Source organism: Arvicola amphibius, chromosome 17 (assembly GCF_903992535.2).
Source record: "Arvicola amphibius chromosome 17, mArvAmp1.2, whole genome shotgun sequence".
Lineage (NCBI taxonomy): Eukaryota > Metazoa > Chordata > Mammalia > Rodentia > Cricetidae > Arvicola > Arvicola amphibius.
This window is the reverse complement of record NC_052063.2, coordinates 22,970,386-22,997,075: the sequence shown is the minus strand read 5'-3', so window position 1 is coordinate 22,997,075 and position 26,690 is coordinate 22,970,386. Positions and strand designations below refer to the sequence as shown.

The 26,690-nt window shown below is 37.2% G+C and overlaps 1 protein-coding gene across 1 annotated transcript in view; it reads left to right on the top strand.

The window, feature by feature from the left end:
- Positions 1–26,690, top strand: part of Nav3 (neuron navigator 3) — a 583,384-nt gene that overhangs the window by 504,881 nt on the left and 51,813 nt on the right. Inside the window, exons 17-23 of the mRNA XM_038314956.1 lie at positions 302–790; positions 4,878–4,919; positions 6,476–6,636; positions 13,073–13,261; positions 16,439–16,491; positions 20,316–20,339; positions 23,070–23,147. Of these exons, the coding sequence (XP_038170884.1) occupies positions 302–790; positions 4,878–4,919; positions 6,476–6,636; positions 13,073–13,261; positions 16,439–16,491; positions 20,316–20,339; positions 23,070–23,147 (1,036 nt within the window). The remainder of the gene's footprint in view (positions 1–301; positions 791–4,877; positions 4,920–6,475; positions 6,637–13,072; positions 13,262–16,438; positions 16,492–20,315; positions 20,340–23,069; positions 23,148–26,690) is intronic.

Here is a 26,690-nt window from a genome sequence, read left to right as displayed (position 1 = left end):
AATATTTTAAGAGTCCTCTGATCCCTACAAATGTAAAAGTCAAGCATGATCATGTTTGGCTTTTGCCCACTCTGCTCACCTTGTTTGCGACCCAGTGCTGATTTGCCCTTAAGATATTGTAAGAACTTTTTAGTAGATGATTAATACCAAGGCCAGTCATATCAGCTTCAGGAACATAGAGGCTGGATGTGCTTGGTAACTCACTACGCCAAAGCACCCTTGGCTCTGTGGACTGAAACCCTATAGAATGTGGATATGAGTCTCTTGGAACAACTGAAGTTGTTATCTGTTTTTCTTTTAGGTTGTTTGGTGCCAAGGCAGGTGGCAAATCTGCCTCTGCACCTAATACTGAGGGGGTGAAATCCTCCTCAGTACTGCCCAGCCCTAGTACCTCATTAGCGCGACAAGGCAGTCTGGAGTCACCATCGTCTGGTACGGGCAGCATGGGCAGTGCTGGTGGGCTGAGCGGCAGCAGCAGCCCTCTCTTCAATAAGCCCTCAGACTTACCTACAGATGTTATAAGCTTAAGTCACTCCTTGGCTTCCAGCCCAGCATCGGTTCACTCTTTCACATCGGGTGGTCTTGTGTGGGCTGCCAATCTGAGCAGTTCCTCTGCCGGCAGCAAGGACACTCCGAGTTACCAGTCCATGACTAGTCTCCATACGAGCTCTGAGTCAATTGACCTGCCCCTCAGCCATCATGGCTCCCTGTCTGGACTGACCACAGGCACTCACGAGGTGCAGAGCCTGCTCATGAGAACGGGTAGTGTGAGATCTACTCTCTCAGAAAGGTGAGCTTCCCCGGAGGCACCCATGAGTCCTTAACCCCTTCTTCCTGCACTGTGCCCAAGACCCCACCCTCCTAAATTTCCCTTATTCCACAGTGAGCACAACTGTGCAGTGACATAAAAATGAACTTAAATTTAGAGTTCATGTTGGGAAGGCCAGTCTTATTCTTCTTTCTTGTTACCAAATTTGACAAGGAATGAAATCATTAAAGGTAGGGCGATTGGCTCATTTTTTAACATGAATGCCCGCCTTTCTAGTCTGTAGGCACTTTTTGAATAATGTATAACTAGGCATTCATGCAGTGGGTGATATCTTTTCAAGACGTTTCTAATGATTGGCTTGAGATTCAAGACACCACAGATCCTTAGGATAATGAAAACCTTGTAAACTATCAAATTCAAATGGATTCTACAATTGTGCTCTAAGAAATATGTGGAATTTTAATCCCTTATTAAGACATATTCTACCATGCTCAAATTGTCCATTAATCTATTATTTCCAACTATTACCTTCTGGATTCTCTTGCCTGTGTGAAATTCAAAATCAAGTGTTCCACCACCTTAGTGCACACCGACAACCATGCAATCGGCGTTTCTACTGCATTAAAGCACTTGAGACCTAAATGAACCATTGGTGCTCAGTGCTTACTGTGATGGGCTGGTAATTGCAGAACGTATGTTTCCCACTCATAAAAGGCCCGAGTCCTGACAACTGGATTCTACCAAAAAAAAAAAAAATCCACTTCTCTTTAGGTTCCCTTTAGTACATACAACATAAAAGGAACTGGTACTAAATGGTCAATCAAAAGAAATTAGATTTTCAATTATATCTCAGATCCTGGTTTAAGTACTTATAAGGTAAATGGGCATGATTACATATCATGTACAAACCTTATGCCAAATAAATAGAATTATATTTAAAATGTATTAACAGTCTTATTTAAATAATATATCCTAGATTTATAAGAGCATATATGAGGAATTAAAACAATGAGTTGATACCTAAATCAAACAAGCAGGTTACAATTTATTAGTAGCAATCATTCTCCAAAATGCAGATAATCTTTAAATTATAAAGATAAAAACATAAAATTGATTTTATAGATTTCAACCTGTTTGTTAGCCTTCAAACATTAAACATTAAAAAACATGGTCAAATACATCACTGTAACCAAGACATCACCAAATCAAAACTTCACGTTAAAATCAACAAGTTATATAGCTATAGTGGAATCCAGTTTTAATACTTTATTCCACATTTTAGCTCTATAAAAATGTCTACTATAGAAATACAACAATAAATATATAGTTATTTACAGTTTTAAAGCAATCCTCTTAATAGTTATGCAATATTAGAAATAGTCTAATTTTAAACTGATATTAGAATAAATCAAAGATGCCAGGTGGTGGTGGCACACACCTTTAATCCCAGAACTCAGGAGGAAGAGGCAGGTGGAACTCTGTGAGTTCAAGGCCAGCCTGGTCTACAAGAGCTAGTTCCAGGACAGCTAGGGCTGTTACACAGAAAAACCCTGAATTGAAAAACCATAAATGATAGATAGATAGATGATAGATAGATAGCTTTCTTTTTAAAAATTATTTATCTATCTATCTATCTATCTATTTATTTATTTATTATGTATACAATATTTTGTCTGTAGGAAAGAGGGCACCAGACCTCATTACAGATGGTTCTGAGCCACCATGTGGTTGCTGGGAATTGAACTCAGGACCTTTGGAAGAGCAGGCAATGCTCTTAACCACTGAGCCATCTCTCCAGCCCCAATAAATAACTTTCTAAAATATGCTTTAAATGTATTAGTGACTATTCAGTCATATAAAGTCATTGTGGCTATCTTATTAAAAATGACATATAAAACTGATAGTAATAATTTTCTTCCAGAAAATAGCTAGATAGAAATATTTTGATTTAAAACATTGTGTCTACTCTTTCTTTGGAAGGAATTTGCAAAGTTTAACAGTGCACTTTAACTCTTAACAGTGCATATGAGGAAATGTGTGGTCTATTTAAGAAAATCTCATGTGCATATCCTGACAGAAATGGCCAGTTAATTTCTGAATTGAAAGTATAAAAGTGTATCAACGTGTGATTTTTTTAAATTAATTTGAGATATGTATGATAGATGCTGTGTTGTATGTAAGCTCTTGACTCCTCTTGTTACACTTTGATTTTCACATATTAGGACTAATAAATCAGTGGTTTTATTATAATAATTCTAATTTTTATATAAATTATTCTTCATTAAAATTAAAAAGTAAAGAAGTGAATAAACATAAATGATTTTTTTTTCCATTTTGCCGTGCACATGAGATCCTGTCACTGGTGGTTCAATGACTATAACTATAAACCAAGCCCCTATTTGCTTTGTTTTATATTTTATTTTATTTTAATGTGGCCGAAGCATATTTTTTAAAGTAATTTAAATCATAGACAACCTTGAAAATGTCCGGTTTGTCATTAAATGTGAAATTTGACAACCGTGTTGCACACAACTGTTATCCTTAGAAAAACAGTGCATGAATTGAAATCTCCACTTCCCTTGCTTCTCTGCTTCCCAAGCTGTGGCTGACACTGGAGTTGTCAGTTCTTGAAGCTTTGCAGAAATGCCAACATAATGTTGCCATGAATGTCTAGAGCTGTGGTTCTCCACCATCCCAACGTTGTGACCCTGCTATATAGTTCCTCATGTTGTGGTGACCCCCAACCATTAAATTTATTTTGTTGCTTCTTCATAACTGTAATTTTTCTACTGTTATGAATCCTAGGGTGAATATTTTTGGAGATAGATGTTTGCCAAAGGTGTCTCAACCTACAGGCTGAGAACCACTGTTCTAGAGTCTAAGAAATGTTCTATATTATTCAATCTAAGTGTATTTTCTGAGTTATTTCACTGGAACGTATGAACTGTAATTTTTGTACAACCTGATAACACTGGGAAAATAATTGTCTAATTTTCTACAATATTTTAAAGAAATAATGACATCTAATTGCATAAATGCATAGCCCAAGACATTTTATATTTAGAGATGTCTTATTTGCTTACTATGATTCTTTTGGCTTGATTATTCACACTAGTTAGGAAATTTGATGATCATAAGATATGGCCAGAACAAATTCCTCATTGGCATAGTATGAGATGGAGTACCCGTGGAAGAAAACATTTTAGCTTTGATTCTGAGTGGTTCAATCTGAAGTCCGTCTGTTTTGCATTTCTGTTCCATCATCTCCACTGTGCGCATGCTACGTATTTTTATTTTGATCATCTGATATTCTCCGCAATGAAAGCAGTAGTTCTGCAAGTCCATATACATTTTCCACTTTGGCAATCAGCAGGCTAGAGATTAGAATGGAGCCTCTAGATGTGAACCACTCTTCTCCATCCCAGAGAGTCATTTCCCACTAACGCAGGCACATCTTTCTAGCCCTATGTCCAACGAACTGAGATTTAGTTAAAACCATGGTGATACAATGTATAACCATTCAAATCCCCAAACAATGACTTCTCAAAGATGAAATAGCTTCACTGCAGTAATATATTTAAGTAAATTATACTAGAAACGTCGTTTAAGGAGAATATATACTATATATTAAATTCTTTCTTATACGTAAGCGGGAAACAAATCTACCCGTATTTTTATTGGAGTTAACTAGATGAGATACAACAAGGATGTGATTTTTTTTCATCCTGTCTTGTTATTGGGCCTTGTCACTTTAACAGCAGGTGTCATTGTCATCCCTATGATTCTCCTGCAGATGAAGTCACAGCAAAAGTCTAGTCCACTCCACAGGAAAAAAAGGGCACCAGAGCTTACACAGGGATGCTAGGCTAACATGATTCAAAATGCATTTTCTAATTAAGTTTGAATGTCACTAGGATAGAAAGAAATTCCACGTTTATTGCAGCGACAGAGGTCCCGCCACTTAGTTAGCTTTTCCTAGCCAGCTCGGTGTTCATGTGTGTATTAGCAGAGTGTTGTTTTGTGTAGTTCAGAGAATGAATTTTGTTGAGTATGTGATTTGGAAATTTTGTTTGCATTATGTCCTCAGGGATTTTCTTTGTTTTAACAGCATGCAGCTTGACAGAAATACACTACCCAAAAAGGGACTAAGGTATATATTTCTCTCAGCACAACCGCTGCCTCTTTCTGTTGTCGTGTAAACTCTCTGTGCTGTGTCTTTTCCCTATCTGTTTGCTGTGTAGCATCTGACTTGGAATATGAAGTCACTCTTAATCTTGATGCTTTCTCTGGCTGCAAGAGTGGTGATACCTCTTACGAAGGGATGCCAATGAGTGCGGAGGTGTTGACTCAAGTGGATTCCATTAGAGATATCACGATTATAAAACAAAAGGAACTCCTCTGAGGCTTTGCTTGGGAGGGGAGCGGCTATTGGTAGGAGGCAGAGTCATTTCTCTCTTATTAAGATGAAATTGCTTCTCCAGATTTTTCTCCTTGGAAATATATGTTTGCCAAACCTCAAAACTGCAACTGGGAAGTGACTCGGTTGTTAAAAATGCTTGCTAAGCAAGCATGAGGATTGAGTTCAAATTCCCAACACCCACATAAAGAGCTGAGCAGAATCCCATGGACAGTAACTCCATCACTGACAGGAGTGGAAGAGACAGGAGAGTCACTGGTTCATGACTTAGCTCAGGTTTGGTGAGACTATAGTGATTCCGCTTCAATGGAGTAAGGCAGAAGACAATAGAACACAATGCCTGATTTCTTCCTCTGACCTCCACATGCATGCAGGCACACAACCCACACACATATATTATAGGCATTAATACATGTACAGATGCCCATACAACCTACATTGTCTCCCCAAACCTACATAATCTACACCTGTGACAAGTAAGGTTGGAAGGATGAAGTAGGCTATAAATGGAGTAAATACAAAAATTATCATCACAGGGCAGGTATGGAAATTAAGGTATTATTTTACAGATTGTGTTTTATAAAAACTCAATCCCGATTTCTGCTTTCCTGCTTTAATTATTTGCCAGATCAGTTTAAATCCAAGTTAATATAATGTCACTTAGCAATTTCTAAATAGCTGTTTAATTCGGAATAAAAATAAAATGAGAATTGAATTCATGGTTTTGAACTTGTCTTACGCTCTATTTTTTTTCTGAGAATAAAGATACAGAGAGAACAGCTAACAGGTCCAGTGCTATGACCCCGATGAACTGACAACAAGTGGCATTTTAACCAAAAAACTGAAGGAAAACCCTAGCTCTCAGTGTCTGTCCCATTTCCTGTGCTGTCCTGTGACTGTCACTGTGCCTCCCACTGCGCCTCCCTTGATTTCTGGCCTACCGCAGTCCACCCTGTGGAATCACCGTTCTCACCTTCCCATGCCTTCCCAACACAGTGGTTTGGGGTCCTTCTCTGTTAACTTGGCTGTCTCCTCATTGCTTATGACTTTCCAGTCCATATCTCGCAGAAGCGTCATTTTCTCCGCACGTGCCTCTATTTATTTTCCCTGTGTGATCAAACAGATGGTGCCAAATCATCTGGAGGAACTGAGCGATTGTCGTTTAGATCCGATCTGTTTGTGATTGCCGTGCAGTCTGAATAGTGAACTCCCCTCGACTGTTTTCGTGTCCTGATGTTGCCTTTGCCCTTGTAGATGTGCTCAAGCGTCTCAGCTGTGCTGTTTTGCAGATACACCCCATCATCTCGGCAGGCCAACCAGGAAGAAGGCAAAGAGTGGCTACGTTCCCATTCCACTGGAGGGCTGCAGGATACTGGCAACCAGTCACCGCTGGTCTCCCCTTCTGCCATGTCATCTTCAGCCACGGGAAAATACCACTTTTCCAACTTGGGTAAAATATTCTAAATCGTCAATTCTCTTCTACTCCTTTCGCAGCCCCGTCATATGGAAATATGTTGGTGTGTTTCCATAAAGAGAGAGAGAGAGGCAGAGAAAGGGAGAGAACCTCAGCATGTTGTTTACAGTACACAGAATAATTTCCAAATAATGTATCACTTATTTTTATGAGAAATGCGTAATGTTGAGAATATATTATGACTAGAATTGTTGTCATTTTGTGAGCAAAATCTGAACTACACAAAACAGACCACTGTAAGTATCAGATGTGAGGACAAATCATGAAACACCTGACCTCAAGCCCAGCACCCTCTCCATTCTATCCCAAAGTCATTATTGACATTCAGCAAGGCATCTTAGTTTATGTTGTTGCTGAAAAAAATTAATGGTCTTTATGGAGACAGATAGAATATAGAAATAATTAGGCTGAAAATAATATGCAATTATATGACTGCCAGATAATTTCTTGAAACATTGAAATCACAATGCTCCTTATCATGCATAATATGTCACTGAAGACAGCAAGCATCCTGTGAACAGTTTTAGAGGGCTATACTGAAAAATAAATGACTGTCTTAGCCATTAGTGTCATTTGTGGGAAGTGTAGTCATTTACGTAAACATCACAGAAATAGAGAAGATTGAGGAAACATAAAACATGACGAAGCATGTTAGTTGTCATTTAAAAGATTCAGTGATGATGTAAAAAATTAACTTCTTGAACTGGAAAAGCAGCGCGACAGTTAAGAGCTGATACTGCTTCTCCAATGGATCCAAATTTGGTTCCCAGCACCCATATAGGGCAAATTATAACCTATAACTCTAGGTCCTGGGGGATGTAGTACTTCCAGACTCTTTGGCGTCTGTGCTCACAGTACACACAACTGCACATAGACACATGCGTGCTGACAGAAATTTCTGTCCCGCCAGGTCTCGCAGCTTTTCTTTCCCAAAGAAACACACAGAGGCTTACATTAATCATAAAGCAGTTGGCCTATCAGCTCAGAATTCTTATTAACTCTTACATCCTATATTAATCCATAATTCTTGTCGGTGTCAGCCATGTGGCCTTGTACCTTTCATCAGCGAGGCATTCTCATCTTGCTTCCTCTGCGTCTGGGTTACAACTGCAGACTCAGCCTTTCCCCTTCCCAGAATTCTCCTGTTCTGGTTGCCCTGCCTATACTTCCTGCCTGGCTACTGGCCAATCAGCGTTTTATTAAACAAGTACAAAAGACAAATCTTTACAGGGTACAAAACCATTGTCCCACAGCACGTGTGCACATTATTGTTATTAATTATAACTATTTTAAAATTGATCCATCTGTCAAGTCATATATTTTATGTTTTGTCAGCCTAGAAAAAATGGTTTTTAGATGTCACCACAGACCATTCCCAAATGAATAATTTGAACGTTTTAACTTTGAACCCCAAAGGACTCAAGGCTAAATCTGTCTTATTTCAGTTCTTCCCACTATAACTGCTAGAACTTTTAAGACATAGACAATAATCTTTTCCACAGTTGCATGTGAACTACTGAATGGTATGAACATCAATACTTGTTGCTGCAGCTGCATGTAATAATACTTCTTTGTCCCATAATAGCAAAAGATTTATATCTTCTTTGCAACTTGGTACATCATTATCAAACAGTAAAAAGTCTAACACTGAAACATTTTTTAAAATTGAAAATATTTTTGTAGGACCTTAAGGATGTAAAGACTAACCACATGTAATAGAACATCTGAAATATGATCCCAAATCACCCCAAACACTGTAGACTTCCTAAATACCTCCCATGTCCTATCAAGTTTTTATTAATTGATAATAATTATTGAGTTGAATATTTATGATACTTTCCCTACACTTGATATTCTAAATAAATGCTTCTACTCCATTATTCTTGGGTAAGACATAACACCTCCCTAATTTTTATTATCTGACCTTGGGGCAGTCATTAAAACTTAGCTGAACAAATATATAATAACTAGGTCACCCTACAAAGAAAGATTGGTATAATGAATTGGAAGGACATGTAATACTTGAAGACTTAAGACACTGAAATGAAACATTTTTAAAGAAAGCATATATCATATTATGAAAGAACATCTGTCAATTTTACCTGCATTTAATTTAATATAATTTCAAACTAGTGGCTATATTATTTAATGTGAATGTAAATCAAAGTGTCATAAGATAAATATAGAATACAACTATGGGGCTAGAGAGTTGGCTCAGCTGTTAAAGTCCAGGCTCACAACCAAAAATATAAGAATACAACTATGACATTTGAATTAAGGCTTCTCTACCAAGGATGTCAAACATTTGTATAGAGATATATTTTGAAGTTTGAAATTTTTAAATTAATGTATTACTTGAAGACAATATGCCTATGGTTATAGGTTTTTAAAAATTGATGGTTTAAGAATATATTTTATTTAGACAGTTTTTAACAGTTTAAACACATCATGAAAGAATTGTGCTTCTACTGATAACAGACCATTTTTGTAGAACTTTAAGGACCTACTGTTTCTATTTACAGTTACCATGCAAGGACTACATACAAACCATGCTTTAGCAGTGATTGGTGTAGTATACTGAGGATGAAATAAAATTTAGGGAATCTTATATTTTAATATTTGTTATATTTGAATTTCATAAGTAATATTTTTAAACATTTTAAGTATTTATACATTTTTAATAGATGAAAAGAAAAGGCAGTTGAAGAAAGTGTGGAAGCTTTGTAGGCTCAGTAACCTCAGCAAGGTGGAGTCAGGAGGAACGAGGGTCAATGTGAGAAAAATTAGTGGGCTTAGGTGTATGTTCTACCTTGCTCAAGTGTCATCACGTTGAGTCATGGACACCTTCTTAGTAGTGCACATCAGACCTTGCAGAAGTGCTGCTTGGCATGCATGTCAGAATACCATTCCCCTCACTCACCCTTAAATATATTCAGAGTGAACCATGTCATATGTACTGAGGAAGAGACTCCCATGGTAGAAACACATATGATTCAGCCACCCACATAGTAAATAAAGTTTCATAGCATTCTAAATACAACATGACAGAAACTATTTCAACTATCTAAATTTGGACACACATTCTAGAAGTTTATTATTCTGGGTTTTTTTTCAACCATGAACCTTAATTAGATTCCACACAACACTTTAGATTTAGGTTATATACGGTTTTCCTATTTTAAACAATGTCATAAATCCATTAATTAATATTTTACTATAGAAGCAAGGGTGTGGACTGTCTTAAAGTTATTAAAAAAAAAAGTTATTAAAAAGCCTGGCCCAGAAGCTGATCAGATAGCTCAGTCAGTAGTATACACATAAATCCCAATCAGTTTTCCTTTGATTCCTGTTCTCCTAGTCATCCAACACATAATATTAATAAAATCAATAGTTTTACTCTGTGTGTTTGACTCAGGGCAAGGTCAGTCACCTTCTTTTATTAATAGATTGCCCTCTGTATTTCTCTTCGATTCAGAGATGACTCTGTGACTCCTGCCTTTGTTCAGATCTTAAAAGTCATGTATTCTCTCATTATATTCATCAGATTCTGAAAGTAATATTTGGTTATTTTGCCAAGTTAGATGATTGACTTAGACTTTATTTTAAAGCATCCGTATAACCACTATAGTACTTTTTTGTATTCTATTACAAAACAAACAAAGCAAAACAACAACAAAAAACTTCATTGTTGGCTGAGGTTTCTGTCCCACCTGGTCCCATAGTCTTTAAGTCCCAAAGAAATCACACAGAGGTCTACATTAATCATAAACTGATTAGCCCATTAGCTCAGACTTCTTATTAACTCTTATAGCTTATATTAGCTCATTATTCTTGTCTATGTTAGCCACGTCGTAAGGTACCTTATTCGCCGAGCAGTCACATCTTACTTCCTCTGTGGCTGCATCACGACTGCAGACTAGGACTTTCCTCTTCCTAGAATTCTTGTTGCCCCGCCTATACTTCCTGCCTGGCTACTGGCCAATCAGCATTTATCTAAAACATAAATGACAGGGTACAGGCCATTGTCTCACAGCACTTTGTGTTGCTTTTTTCCACTCTGGTCCTTTCCCCCTGGTGGACAGTTTTGAAATCAGATACCATGTTATGTTTCCCTCCAGTTCAACTGTAAAAGCAGCAAACCTTTCATCAATACTATAGTTGAACATTCTTGAGGTTTGTTGGTACACTTCTAATGGAAAATAATCAATATTCCTTGTGAATTCATCTACTTCCTGTAAAGTTTTTTTTTTTAACTTTCATTATAGTTATCTTTCTTATCAAACTATCTTGGACCACCATCCTGTAAATAATGGCACGGAGACTTATTTTTAATTATGAGAGCTTGGCCTTAGCTTGGGCTTTTTCCAGACTAGCCCTTGTAACTAATTAACCTGTTTTTATTAATTTACATTTCACCACATGACCCCTTTATCTCTCCTCTGTACTGTATGTCCAACTTGTTTCACATTTCACTGGCCACTCCCCACCTCTCTTCTTCCTGGAGTTCTCTCTCTCCAGGGAATCCTGTCTGTTCGCTCCTGCCTACCTATTGGCCGTCAAGCTCTTTATTAAACCAGTCACAGAGACACATCTTCACGAAATGTAAACAAATATTCTGCAACATTTCATCGTTATTTTATCAGGAGTGGGTAAAATGGTATATTTGAAAGCATACAGAGAGCACTTGCATGGATATGTCTGTGTTCATTTTAGTAACCAAAAAAACAGGTAACAAATGTCTTTTTAAGTGCCTGTATAAATATTAAAGTGATGCACCTGTAAATAGGTTGAACACCATCTTTACAAGAGTCATTTCATGATGTAGACACTGAACAGGTTAATGTACCCCTCCTCAGTACTTCAAACATAAACATTCAAGTTCTGAATGACCTATTGCAAGCTTAATGCCTCTTATCAGAAACCACAATGATCTGGAACTGATGATCACTGCTATGGACTGAAAGAGTAACCCCCCATCTCATTCTCCTCCTCCCTCCATCCTACTGTCTTCCTCAGTCTTTTGGTCTCTCCTTCCTCTCTTTCTCCCTGTCTCTGTTTCTCTTATTTTATCATTTACTTCCTATGTCCTTGAATTATCTTCTTTCTTCCAGTTATATACTTTACAAATATGCAGTTTATTCCTTTTTGATTATATTTCTTCACTTGATTCTTTGTCTACATTTCATTTAACCCCAATGCATAGCTATCAGAGGGTTGTTTCTGTGTCACATTTCAGCTAACATTGTGAAATATCAGGCATAGTTCCTTGTACACAGTAGATATACAGTTTTGCTTATTTCAGGGTTTAGCTTGCAATTTAACTCTCTCATGAGAACAAGTCATTGTATTAATATGTGTCATGTGTCAAAAATTAGAGCAGGTTTTAAAAACTCAAACCAATTCAATTCAGCATAGCTGATATGGTTCTCCTGTGTTCTAAGAGTGCTCAGCAGTTTCTTTATAGCTTATTGCAGTTTCTTTTATAGGCTATGGATTGTTTCCTATATAGCAATAACACATTTACTTTTCTTAAATGGGAGGAATTCAATACAACAAACTCATATGATTGTTTCTCTATTTTCTGCCTCAATCCTATACCAAGTTTCAAAATGTGGTGTTTTCTGATTGAATTGTTTACTTTATCAGCCAGATCTGGGTTTTTTTTTTCTTTTTTAGGTTGATGATTATCACTTGATCTAAATCACAGGCTACTATAAGAGCTATAAGACAGAGCTATAACTGACAGAATCTTATTTGAAACTGTGCACTTAAGATACTTCTTTGAAATATGTTTGTCTTGACAACCTCCTTCTGATATTTTCATCTCAGACTCAGCAGAAAATGGCTTTTTTATGATTCTCTTTCTAAAAGACTAGACACCATATGTACTTTATTTAAAGAAAATGCCTTTTATTCTTCTTTATGACCTTGTTCTAATAAACTCACATCAATATAGTTTATTTTGCCTGAAAATACCTATAACGCTCTTCCTGTGGCGATTAGAGTTTTCTTTTCATATTTTACTTTCTTTCCCATTATGCTTTTCCTATTAAAGTGACGTTTATTCTCTAGAAAAGAATCCTTTTGCCTTGGGAGAGCCAATGTTTTCTTTATCACTTTCCAGAAAATATTCATTATTTTCTGTCATTATATCTCTAACACAAACAGCCAAGGTAACTTGTTGGTGGTGATTTCTGTTGCCTTAGAAATTGGCAAATTATTACCAGGGGAGTGCTTCAGGGGAAAGACTCAAACTTCCTGTTACTGATGGTTTTCCGGTGGAATCTCTACCTCCCTAAAACGGAGAGTTCCTAACATGTATACTTTTACAAGAACTGGCATTGTTTTTACTTTATTTTAGCCCATTATCTTCTCTGACCAAATGCCTGAGCCTCTGCTCCTTGTTTTCCAGTGAGTCCCACCAATCTGTCTCAATTTAACCTTCCTGGACCCAGTATGATGCGTTCCAACAGCATTCCTGCCCAAGACTCCTCCTTTGACCTCTATGATGACGCCCAGCTTTGTGGGAGCGCCACATCTCTGGAGGAAAGGCCGCGTGCTATCAGCCACTCAGGTTCATTCAGAGACAGCTTGGAGGAAGGTAATGAGGAGGGGAATGGGGGAAGATAGGAATAACGTTATTTCATGTAAGTCTGAACGGAAACTTGTTTCATCATCCATAGCATAAGGATCCTCGAGGGGGAGAAGAACCCATGGGCTAATTCTCACTTTAGCTTTGCTACAGCTTGAAGATACTTTACTATTTCTTTATATGTTATGAAGTGTGTCAATTTCTTTTCAAAATTGGTGCTTGACTATAGAATGGTTTGGGTAAATCTAATGCTCTCCTATAGATAGACATAGGGATTTAGGGAACCTTGACATATGTGTCATATATCAAAACAAACATTTTAGCTGAAACCTTTATTAAAGAGCTATAAAGATATGTAAGTCATAAAAGGATTATTTTATGTTGCTAATTTTTATTTTCAGATCTATGTGATATTAGCTACTGTACAATTTTAGAATTTATATTCTACCTGCATTTTCCAATACAGGTCATATTTTTTCCAACTATAATAAAATGTATACCTTGCCTCATAAATGTCATTTTGTTATACAGTTTCACATGAAGGCTCTACATAAGTCCGTGCAAAAATCTCAGGAAGCTAAATACATGCTCAAGTGTACATATTTTCCCTTGTGTACATATTACATAAAACTTAACGCTAAGAAATTTTTCTTTAATTTAATGAAACATTTTTAATTACCTGTGAAGAAGGCATATGGCTTGTACATCATAAAGCATGTAAGTTAAGGGAAAAAACCAAACTAAGCATAGAAACCCAAAGTGACTAGAGGAAAATCAAATATAAAAGCCACCATTTAATAATTGCGCATAACACAGAACCCCTAAACTTGAAAGACACAAAGAAGGTGAGCCTATAGCCATCAGTTATTGATAGGCTGACTCAGGGAAGTTTCTTAGCTTTGTGAGCTCTAGTTTCTGTCCCATTCACTTTGTACATTTCTCATGTAGATGACATGGGCACACATGTAGTTCTTCCTTCTTTCTCCATTGTATCTTCTTGCATAATGTATCTATCTTATGACTTCAGGTCACTACTGTAAATATGTTGTACTAGCACTAAGTTGCCTGCCTTTTCCATTGCCTTTGGGAATAATAAATGAACCGTTGAGCTCCCTGTTACAAATGGTGGCCAGCTAATGGTGCAGCATCGTTCAAAATCTCTAATCTGAAATGTGAGGCCCTTGTCTTTATGAAGTGATAGTGTCATGAGCTTGCGCAGAAACCTCTTAAGCCTTCTGTACTCTGCTAAACATATGGATGGCTCTCTAGAGTGCCTCATGTACAAGCAGGATGATGTTCATTGCTGGGAAATTTGGCATGCAGTGTATGGCATTTAGATAATATGAATTGCTTAAAGCTAGCTTTAGTGGGCAAAATGAACTCTTTTATACCCATGCATTGAATGCTAATCTTGCTTAAATTGTGATCTAGAATGAAGGCAATCTTGAACTGTATTGAATTCTTGCTCAGTGCCCACACTGACAGATGAGAAAACGAAACCACAAGCTATGAAGTCATAGACCAACAACAACAAAAAAAGTGTCAAGAAGAGAATGAGAGTGGGCTCTTCTGAGCCATTTTTTGTCTTCCTTCTGGTACCCCAGGATAACTCTAGTCATTTTTCTTAGCATCACTAAAAAGTTATATAAACATTGAAAGAATAGGTCTTTTCAGAAGATAAATGACTCAAAGAGTAATGATTTGTACACTTGATGAAGTAATAGCATTTCTCAAGCCCTAGCAGTAATTTTTTCCCTTTTCACAACATCTATATCCTAACAAACACTTCTAAAGTGACTCTTCTGGCGCTGAGGCGTTAGACCATGGGTAAGAATGTTGGCTTTGCAATCACGGTAGCCTAAGCTGAAACCCCAATACCCATATAAAAAGCCTACTGTTGTGCACACATGTAAGCTTGGCACCGGGAGACAGACAGGAAGATTCCCAGAACTCCCTGAACGAGCCAACTAGTGAAAAACAGCAAGTTTCGCTTCTGCAGGGGACCCTTCTCATAGCATGAGGAGGAGAGGGACAGAGGAAGCCAGCTGACACCCTGCACTGGTCACTAGCATACATGCTTGAGCAAGCGCTAATCTTATGTATACATACTATCCAAGACCACACACATGCATACATTATCACACACACACACACACACACACACACACACACAGATCAAAACTAAAAATGCAAAGATGTTTCTTCTTGCTCTCTATCAAACTTCATCCTCTTAATTTCACCTGGCTTGGCACTATCCCAGATAGCTTCCAGAGCCCTCTGCAAACCGGCTTAGAGGCATAGCCCTCTGCCCTTCAACTACCCAAATTCTCAAAAGACTGCAGATTCCTGTCTTGTAGCTGTTGTTTTCATTATGCCTTTTGGCTTCATTTTGGACAGTCAGGGTTGTATCCCATGTTTGTGTGATCCCAGAATCTTGCAATGGTGTCAGACATTATATGTCTTCAGCTAATGTTTATTTATTTAAGGGATGAATTAAAGGCAGCGAACAGCACTGTTCCATATGGAAAAAAGGAAGAACTTACAGACAAATATAATAAGTATAATGTTACCCATCTTTTCAGTTTATTGCACTGTAAGTCCTGATGTAATGACTTATCTTCAATTGTGATGACAGTGTATTTGATTTATATAAAGGAACCTGAATGAAATTTTCACCGTCATCTTTATCTTGAAGTGGGAATGTTTTTATACCACTAAAATTCATAAAGAATTGATTCCCCCACTTCAAATAGCACCATCAATTCATCACAAAAAAAGAAATACCAAATTGAATCAAGTACTTACTTCTTTGAAAATATTTAGATTCTGAACCTGAATCTGTATGTTAGGAGAACAAAATTCAGTAAAGGAGATCTGAAGTCTTTAAGGAGATGTTAGGTTTCTGTTCATCTTATATGGGAATTTTCTGCAGCTTCCAATGTACACATATGTTGGGCCTCATGCCCCCTGCTTCTCCCTGTAACCTGGTGACTACTGCTAGCATGTAAATGACCTTGGAACATTAAGTAACTGAATCTCTAAAAGTTTCCCTGTCAGTTATTTTCATAACCAGGTCCTTTTCTGTGGTTATTTTACATCTCTAGCCAACTGATCTTTATGCGTTCAGTAGATATCCGATTTTACATGTGGACTTCACTAATTTAACCATGTTCTTGTTTTCTCCAGTCCATGGCTCATCCCTCTCATTGGTCTCTAGCACGTCTTCTCTTTACTCTACGGTAAGTCTGGTCCTTTTTTTTCTTCCTTTGCCATGCACAGACAACTGTATATTTGAAGAAAATTTCCATTATGATTTAAGAGCAAACGGATCATGGGTTTCAGGGGAAAAAAATCAGACGGTCTACACTAGGGTCGAACAACTCTTCCTATAATAATAATCATCTTCTCTATACAATTTAATATCATAACTGAGGGTTCTTAGTTACTATTGATTGTTTGCAGTGCATCTAGAGACTCCCTGTCTCGTCTCAATCTCCATTTGAATGAGCAAGTGTGCTTAGAAGGTGCTCATTTACATAGTATAAGTTTTGTGCTTAAAACTGTGAATTAACACAAAAGGGCAGATTGTGCTGTTTTAACACATAATGCATAATACTGAACCTTCTTAATATGCAGAGTTGAGACATGCTAATTAAAATAACAAGAGGATAAATTTTATAAACTATTTAATTTGACTTGTCAAATTTATTCCTAAATTCTCCTATCTCTCTACTCTTTCCTGTCTCCCTACCCTCCTCCCAAGAATCCCTCTTTCTTACTAATCCTTCTTTCCCATTCATGTCTATTCATTTTGTTTCATGACCTACTGAGTTTAACCATGGCAATCTATGTGACCATGGGTTTGGAGCTATCACTTGAAGCCTGGTAGACTTAGCAGTACATACACACTAAATAGAATCTTCCTCCAGAATCTATAAGTAGCCAATAGTTCAGCAATAAAGCGTTTTAAATAATAGAGTGGTAGGGATGGGAAGGCAAACTATGACAATAAGAAGGCATAGATGAGAAATAGTTTGTTCAAAACATTATATTAGGCCTGGAGAGATGGCATGATGGTTTGAAACACTTGATGCTCTTGCAGAAGACCTGAGTTAAATTCCCAGTACCCACAGAGTGGTTCGAAACCATCTGTAATTCCAATTCCAGAGGATCTGACACCCTCTTCTACCTACATGGCAGCATCCACTTGTGTACATGCTTTACACACTATGAACTGAAACAGCCATTAATAATTAACATTATAGCATCCTAGGGATGCTAGGGGATGACTGAATAGATTTTCATTCTAACCTGATTTAGTTAGCATTGAATATGTATGTCAGGCAAGTTGCCAAAGGTTCATGGGCCGTTGCTCTAGGAGCTGACTTCTATCCCTAAGGGGTCTTTGAAAGCTGGAAGTCACAGGTCTGTTGTCATCAGCCAAGGAGTCACCTCTAGAAGCTTAAATTCTGTGTGCTCATTTTAAGATCCACACCCACTGTACAATTTTTGGATTTTGTCAAAACAATGTAAATTTCTGAATTCTGTTTTGTGTTTTGTTTTTTTTTTTTTTAAAGCCAGATACAGTGGTGCATGCCTTTAGTTTCAGCACTCAGGAGGCAGAGCCAGGAAGATCTCTCCGAATTCAAGGCCAGTCTGGCCTACATAGCAAGTTTCAGGACAACTAAGGCTAAATAGAGAGACTCTATCTCAATAATAGCGATGATAATGGAAATACCCAGCGACCCTTAGATGAATCTCTCCTCATTTGCAGTCCTCCTTAGGTAATGACATAGGCTTTTAGATAAATCACAACCTCTGCCACCTCCTCTTTTCTCCCTTACATTGAACTTGTTTGTGTTGCTGATCATCATTGTATCTTAATACTTATATCTGCTAAAATACAAAACAACAGGTAGCATAGAGGGCTGTTAGATTATCAATTTTTAATATGTTGATTCTTTTAATTTTTATATGTATGATACTGTTAAACTTTTACATTATTGATTCCTGAAAATATAATTTTTCAGTGGTAAAATATGAAATTTTTATTGATCCCATTCTGTGTTTATTCTAATTTCCACTGAGTTCATGGGAAGAAGGTCCATGCTTCATCCTTGCACGTGTCCTTCACAAACTGTTTAACACAAAAGCAATGCTAAGAAATGATTGTTAATAATAAACTTAACTGGCTTGAGAAATATAGAAATCAATTGGTACTTCTACTTAGGCGGAATACTTTATTTACTTAGTGTCCTTCAGTATGCTAGTCTTGCTCTAACAAACTCACTAAAAATATCATGCAATCAAACTGCACCATAATATCATTAATCCCAGATCTAAGCCACTGGGGGAAGATAGAATATTATGCTTGTCTCATTGCTCCATTTTTATGGTAATGGGTATTACTGGTAAAAAAAAAAAAACAACAACCATGGACTATGAAAAGAAGGCAAGGATTAAAGAAAACAAAAGTCTTGAAAAGTCAGCTGTGAGAAGATTCATACCATGCAGCACATTAATATGTAACTAACCCCTGTAACTTGGGGATTTTTTTAATGAAAATGTGATGTGATGATATTTTGTTTCATCTAAATAAAGTAGATCTTTTTTGAAAAAAATCACATTAATTATTTATTGAGTCTTTTTTAATGCAGTCTGAATAAGTCTAAAGGCAAAATGCAACCATAATAAATCAAATGAATGTATAAAGTATTATGTAGTCAAAGAAAATCATGAATAAGGCTTAATCGAGTTAATGACTGAACATTCTTTGCTTGTACTGCCCATCTGAATACCAAACCACATTTAATAACTTTATATTACTAGAATTTTAGAAAATGAATACGTTGAAGGCTAAAATTGAGTTTTAAAAATGACCAAGGCAAATGTTAAATTGTCTTTAAATACAAAGTTTACTTACGAAGACAATAAAAGTCTTTGTAGTTAGCACACAGCAAATATCTTAACATACATCCTGACACTTTTCAGAGGTAGATTTTTTTTAAAGGCATGAAATTCAGTTTAAAAGAAATGCTTATGAATAAAATATACCTAGGCAGTTGTGCTATTTGCATTTTGTATGCGTGTTTGTATGTGTGTGTATGTATATGTGCATGTCTGTGTGTGCCTCTGTGTGTGCGTGTGTTTTCTGGCTTCTAGAAAACAGACCATCACCATGTATTAAGTCATCACAAAATGTCCCCAAAGCAGCCACAGGTGACAAGACTGTTTTGCAGCCTTTTTCAGCAAACAGCCGGCAGAGAGTCATTTTGTTCAGCAACATTACACATCCTCCAGTTCTTCCCAGATTGCAGCAGGTTCCCAAATGGAATGGCGCAGATAGCTCATTTGCTGGAGTTTTAAAGCCCCAGCATGCAGATGGAAAAAAAGACCTAGGAATTTCTGCACAGAAGCACAAAACCTTCAGCCATTTTGTACAGCAGTTCTCATTCCCGTAAGCTGCACGGCTGACGTTATTTGGCCATCTTATGTGTTGCCACTTTAAAACAAAGTATCTTGTTGTTTAGCTGATGTGTCTGCCGATACACTTAACAGTCACTAAGGAAAAGAAAGCAAGTAGGAATTAGTATCCTCTGCTTCCTATTATGGACAAGAACAGCCAGAATTTCCCCTCCAACTCCATTTGTCATTTTCATAATACATAAATCAGAAGATAAACTTTTGTCTGAATCTTAGCTAAAGATTTATAGAATTTCATGGAGTCTGATATATAAAACAACATTTCATGTCCCCACACATCCATATATTTAGAGTATAAGTTTATAATGAGTTTTGTGGTCTCTGTAGATCATAAACTGTTTCATTGTCTTGAGGCGTGTTATAAATCTATTACCTCTAGTTTAAAGTACTTTGGGTCATATATAACTGTCCCTTTTATTTCTATAGTATGCTGTTTTATTAGATTAGTTAAACAGTCTAGTGTTTTACTCATGTTAGATCATAAAAGTTGTAAATACATGGTTCAAATCGCTTATTCATTTATACATAAAGGATAAGTTGACATTAATTTTTAAATTAAAATCTCTACTTATTTTTACAGGCTGAAGAAAAGGCTCATTCAGAGGTAAAATTCTGTTACCGTTTTTATTATTTGCAAACCAGCCTTACTTTAGGATGAAATCAGTTTTATTGCCACTAGAGGGCGCTTCATGCAGCAGCATAACTATAGGACTCTAGAAGTAGATCTGTGGTCTCAGATGTTTACTCTCAGGGAAAACGAAAGTAAACTCTAGCAGCGAACTTCCCTGTCATAATCTGTCTGCTATGACGTTACAGATAACCACTAATACGTTATCGATAGGAGCTGGCACTCATTCATTCAGTAGTGTATTGAGCTTTAAAATAGAACATTTCACTGGCCTTTGCTCACAGCCTGACACACTCTGTTTAGGATTAATAAAACTGTACAACGCACCGGACCTTCTCCACACAAGGACCTCATCCCTGCCTATCCTGTGTGCCATGACTATGCCGCCTCTAGAATTACCTTTTTCTGTACGGGGATACATTTCACAAATACGTCTGGCTTGCTTGCAGTCATGTACACAGTCAGCCTTCTCTTTGGAGAGAAGGTTAAAAAAAATTTAGAAAAAGGTTTCTAGGCTATGAGAGCAGTGAGAGTTAGCTAAGAATTTATTCACGGAGGCTGATGAGACGATTCAGACATAAAGAGAGAAGGCCTCAGCACCCAGCTCTAGGGACTCACAAACATCTGTAGCTCCAGCTCTCAGGGATGTGGCTCCTTCTTCTGACTTCTGAAGGCTCTCCAAATTGCGTGCACATGCATAGCCATGTTCATACATACAAGCACATCTTAAATGTTCTTCAGTGTGTAGTACCAATTCTCCTAGGTTTACGCTGATGCTGATAAGTTAAACACCTCAGAAATGACCTGGTGGAGCACGTCATTCTGACTGAGCTGATTTCATAAATGTTTAGATTTAAAAATTGCTCCAAAATATGTTCAAAACTACGGAGAGTACATATTGATCACACACACACACACGCAATTTTTTTAACTGAAATTGTCATTTTACATCACATAGATCACATAGACATGGCAAGACATGTAGTGTTGGTCATGAAGCAGTTACTGAGGTTTGGAAATGCAGCAGCGTCTGTTTGCCTTTGTAGTAGCTATCCAGTTCTCCTTTTGTTATGATGCTCGTAGGAGGTCGTGGGCTTTCAAAAAGGTACCATACATTGCTTTATAGTTTTCTGGGTTACATGCTACAGGAACTAGAATTATATAATAAAGGTGTAAGGTGAGAAAGCCTTTTTCTGTCTGTATTTGTCTGAAAGATAAAAGAGGCTTTGCTTACTGGGGTTAAATGCATCATTATATGAAAGGAACACCAACGTTCATCAGGACTGAAGTAGATCTTCATTTTAAAAATAAGAAACAACAGAAAACCATTCTTGGCAAAACTGTAAAAGGGCACATCACTGTTACAGGTCACAAGTGTTGGAGCGGGATAGTATTAATGACTACCTCCTTCTCTTGGCAATAGGAATAGAAGCTGTATAATTGTTTTCTACTTCTATATTGAGATAAATATCACTCCATTTGCTCACCCCTCTCAGTACTGATTACTATTTCTTTCCCAAAATAAAAATGTATTGTCTAGAAGGGGAAAAGGCATTTAATAACCCATTCCAAAATGTCCTTTCACACTTAGGAAGCATTCAAATTGTCCAGCTCCAGAATGAGGACTTATTTTTTAGGAATTAAGAGAAGCATCCATGTAGAATACTTGGCATCTAAAGGACTGGATTCTCTTGAGATAAGAAATACACTTGCAGAAGCAATTTTCATATGCTTGCCAATATCTTACCATTTTAATCACTGTTTACACTTCCTGGCAACATGGGATATGACTGACTGAAATGCATAATATGAATTGATATTGATGTGTCTGTGTTACTAAAGTGAAATTAGTAAAAACAAAACAATTTAAGAATATTTATACTGTTGGTTTATTTAGTGAATTGTATGATATTCATAATTTCCCCCCATATTTTATACTTTGGCTACTAACAAAACATTTCTGCTTGGACCTATTAATAGGTCACTGGATGAAGATATTCTAAGAAGCATTAGCTATAAATTATCTATTCACCATTAAACTTGCATCCCATAAAATTACTTTGTATTCTGCATAGTGATATATGCTCATAATTCATGTACTCCAGAACCTGAGGCAGGAGAATCACAAGTTTGAGGCCAACCTGGGCCACATGACGATATTCTGTCTCAGAAAGAAAAATATTTATTTTTCAAATATAGACTCACTAAGTATTTAAATCCAGGTCTTCTGTATTATTAAAATAGTCTATACTTTCTGAAAATCTTATAAAATATAGAAAACTAAAATGTATCTTGAAAAACATGAGATTTTCAAAGTAATCATGTTTTGAATCATTTACATAAAAATCAAGAAAAGTATGTAGATAGTCTGTATGAATTTTTAAAGAGTATTTATGCCTGAGTTTTAATCACAATATTGTTTTAGAAGGAGGAGACTCCACAGAGACAGAGAACTATTTCGTCAGTCCTTCAGGACCTATAAGTAGAGTCAGTAGACTAGTTTGATGAGCAGATCTGGGTCCCAATATTAAAGTTAGAAATGCATTCCTCTCTTGATAAGTAGCATTTGGAAGCTGCAACACAGCTAGTATTCGCCCTCTAGAAGGACTGGTTAGTGATTCGCCTCTGGTTACTGTACTTGCTCTCTTGTACCGAAATCTTCATTGTAACGGATCATTTGGTTCATTGGACTTTTTAATTGCACAGCAAATCCATAAGCTACGGAGAGAACTGGTTGCGTCCCAGGAGAAAGTCGCTACCCTCACATCTCAGCTGTCGGCAAATGTAAGTTGCCTTTTATTGTTTGAAGAGAGCAGAACAGATTCGTATCTAATTAGAGGTAGTAGCTTGAGTCACAAGGTTAAAGGGTCCACGGTCACACCATAGAAGGCACTAGAAGGTAGGACTTATGTGAAATGGAAGGGTTTTGCCCACTCACTGATAAAATATAAACCTAAGTTGATGAGAAACAACATGATAAAACAGAACAAAGAGGGGAAAAAAGATTGTAGCTTAGAAAATTACAAACAGTGTTCATGATAACAAGTGTTACATCTTGTTTCTTACTTCCTCATTTCGCATGTAGGAGTTTTGCTCAAGTTGAAACCTAATAAGGTCTGTTGGTATTTGACTGTGGTGGGCAAAATACCTATGGGTCCTGTCCCTTTCAATGGTTAATGAAACATACAATAAAGTTATAAATAAATTAACTTGAATCTAAATAGGAAGCTTAGCTCCACTGTAAATGAAATAACATTCTCTCAAATATACCACCCCCCACCCCCGACCCCGCTTCTTAGAGCAATTTAGAAGAGTACATTTGCTGGTGCTAAAGCAACTTATATTCATGAAAATAGGCACTCGGAAGACCGTCAACACATTCTCCTTTTCTGTCGAATGTCTTTCCACGCTCCTACGAGGACTCAAAGTAGATTAAATGAACTGTAACACGCGAGAGCATGTGGCCTCGTGCCCAGTGCTAGAGATCAGCAGTGTGAGAAGAAAGAGCAGGGGGTTGCAGAAGCCCTGCTATGCCGCCGTATGCCCTCTGTAGTCTCTGCTCAGTCCTTTCTGCCTTGTGGCTTTGGGCTTCTCCCTCTTGCTCCACTGCTGCCTCTCTGCCCCTCCACGGAGGTGTTCTTGCTTCTCCACAAAGCATCACATATCAAAAATGAACAGGTGCGGGACTGTAGTGTATGACTCTGTAATAGGAATCCATAGGAATTAAGTCATTTCACTTGCTGGGAATTAATTTTAGCTCTGTGTCTGCTGACATTATGCTTTAACACTAAGGAATAATAGTCATTTGAGATAGACTATGATTGTTCACAAAGATTTCTATGAAATGCCTAACAATAAAAGCAGAATTTTTTTTCCTTTAATCATTGGTAGAAAATAATAGTCTATCCACTGTTGATCTCTAAGTTTAACTATTAGAGATAATTTTGAGACTAACGTAAATTTTACTCTACGTCTATAGTATGCTGCTAAACTGGTGAGTTTCTGAACTTACACCCAGATGACAAAGATCTGTACAAAAACCACAAACATGTTGGATTGAATTTATCCATGGTTAAGAAGCCTCAGTGAGCAGCTCATCCATGATGATCACATGTTTTGTTGCATGTTTTTTTCTGCTTTTGTAGTACTTGGGTTTGGACCCATGTATTCATATATGCCAGGCTAGCATTTTTTTCATCACCGGAGCCACATCTAGACCTGGAGTTATTTTTTTCTAATTTGAAATTTCTATTTGTGGGTAAAGACATGTCTTTTTATTCAAATTTATATACTTTATTAGCTGAACTGGCTGTATTAGTCTTAGCCTATTAACTTATTCCGACTGTAAGTAAATACTGTATTTGGTTAAATGTGTGCTCTCCACAGGATGGATTGGCATATGAAAGTGCGGTAGGTATATGTCATAAAGACAGATTTTGATGAGTATTTTTCAGTTAAATAATCATTTAAGGAACATTCACCTCCTCTCAGTCTATGTATTAGGTCCTGGTGAGTTCACTTGATTAGGTTCATTTTTGTGACTTGTGCGTTGCGCGCTGGGACTTGACATTAATGAATCTGTTTAAACTTGCAATATCACTGTTCAGTAGAGCTGAGTGAGAGGAAGATGGTATTGAGTGGGCCGTCTTCTCATTGGACTAGCAGAGTACAGGACCAGTCAGTGCAGCACACAGGAGTCCTTCCCTCCTTACAGATGTGCTCCAGAAACAGCTGCATCAAGCCACGAGAGAGTGTACAGAAAGCTCATTCTGCAAGTGTACAAACTGTTATCTCATCCTATGTTGATGTATGCATTGTAGGCATTATATATATATATATATATATATATATATATATATTCACATTTCATCTTGCTGTTAAAAAAATCACAGTAATTTTCTTTGTATCATTAGGTAGTGTAATTCTATGGCCATTATGAGAAATGGTTATTCTTAACTAGCAGTTAGGCATCTCTGTTTTATCTCATATTAATACATTCTACTCTATTTTGAATTAAAATTGGTCAAATTAAAACATAGTACTTGGGAATGCAAAGTTAGCTATAAAAAATATCAAGAAAGCAGCCACATCGACGTGACCTAATGGTTATCTCAGGAAAGGAAAGATCCCAGTAACTGAATAAGAGATCAAAGAGTGTTCACAAATGTTTGAAATTTGGCTGTGTTTCTCTACAAAGTGGTTATTCTCCCTACTGCAGTATCCATGAACCACAGCCCACGATGAGCGAAGGCACTGGTGCTAATTACAGGCCATCAGAGGCTGACTCTCACGGGGATTTCTGCTAGCCATTTGATTGGAGGTGCCACCTTATAGCTCTGCAACAGCAACAAAAATGATGTGTTAGGGTCCCATCACACCACGCCCTTCAGAGAAATAAAATCGATCATTTGCCAAAACCAACCAGATTTTATCCAGATTGGGCTTGTTATAGATCGATATTAGAAAACACTTCATCTTTAGATCTTTGTAGGAACACAATAAATGACATCAGTTTGAGATAATGTGCCTGCAGTTGTGTCTGAAGTCACAGGACTGACTGAAGCATCCCATCATACTTAGTATTTCCACTTCATGCTGTAGAATCAGGAAGAAACGGCCTCATTGACAGTTGTATCTTTAAGCATCTCTAATCATAAGTGTGATGAACATATACTATAATACGTGAAGTTCTCTAAAATTGAAAATAAAACCCCCAGTGTACCAAAGCTTAATGTTAAATTTGGACCCGTGATTACTTCTGCCTGGGCCAGCTCTGCTTCTTTAGCTGAAGGGAATCGAAAGTAGGGAGAAAAGGCTTTTTATTACAGAGATTTGAAAGTGCAGACAACTCTTCCCACCCAGTTCTTTGTAAGTAGAAGAAGAGGAAAGATAATGTTCTAGCTGTCGGCAGATGTCTGACACTTGAAGGAGAATGTCCTCACAATAGACGCGCTAACAATATCCGCGAAGGTCACGACGGAAGTCAAGAAATGAGGAACGTTTGTCCATTCACTATTTCAGTGACCTCCTTTCGGGCTTCCTTTCTAAAAATGTGGCAGCTGGGAAATTCATTCGGCATTTCGGGCGTCAGATCACTGCGTGAAGTGCAAGTCAGAGGTGTTGTTATTTGAAAAAAAAAAAAAATACCACCCCCTTTTGGAAGCCGAGCTCATATTAAATGTCAAAAGACTGAAACGCTGATTTTTAGGAAACCAACATTTAGAAATGGAAAATGAAAATATGTGTTAAAAGGAGCGTCAGCACTGAGACCTCACCATGACAATCACAGCACTTACAACGGTGGAACAGCTGAAATTAAGCATTTTG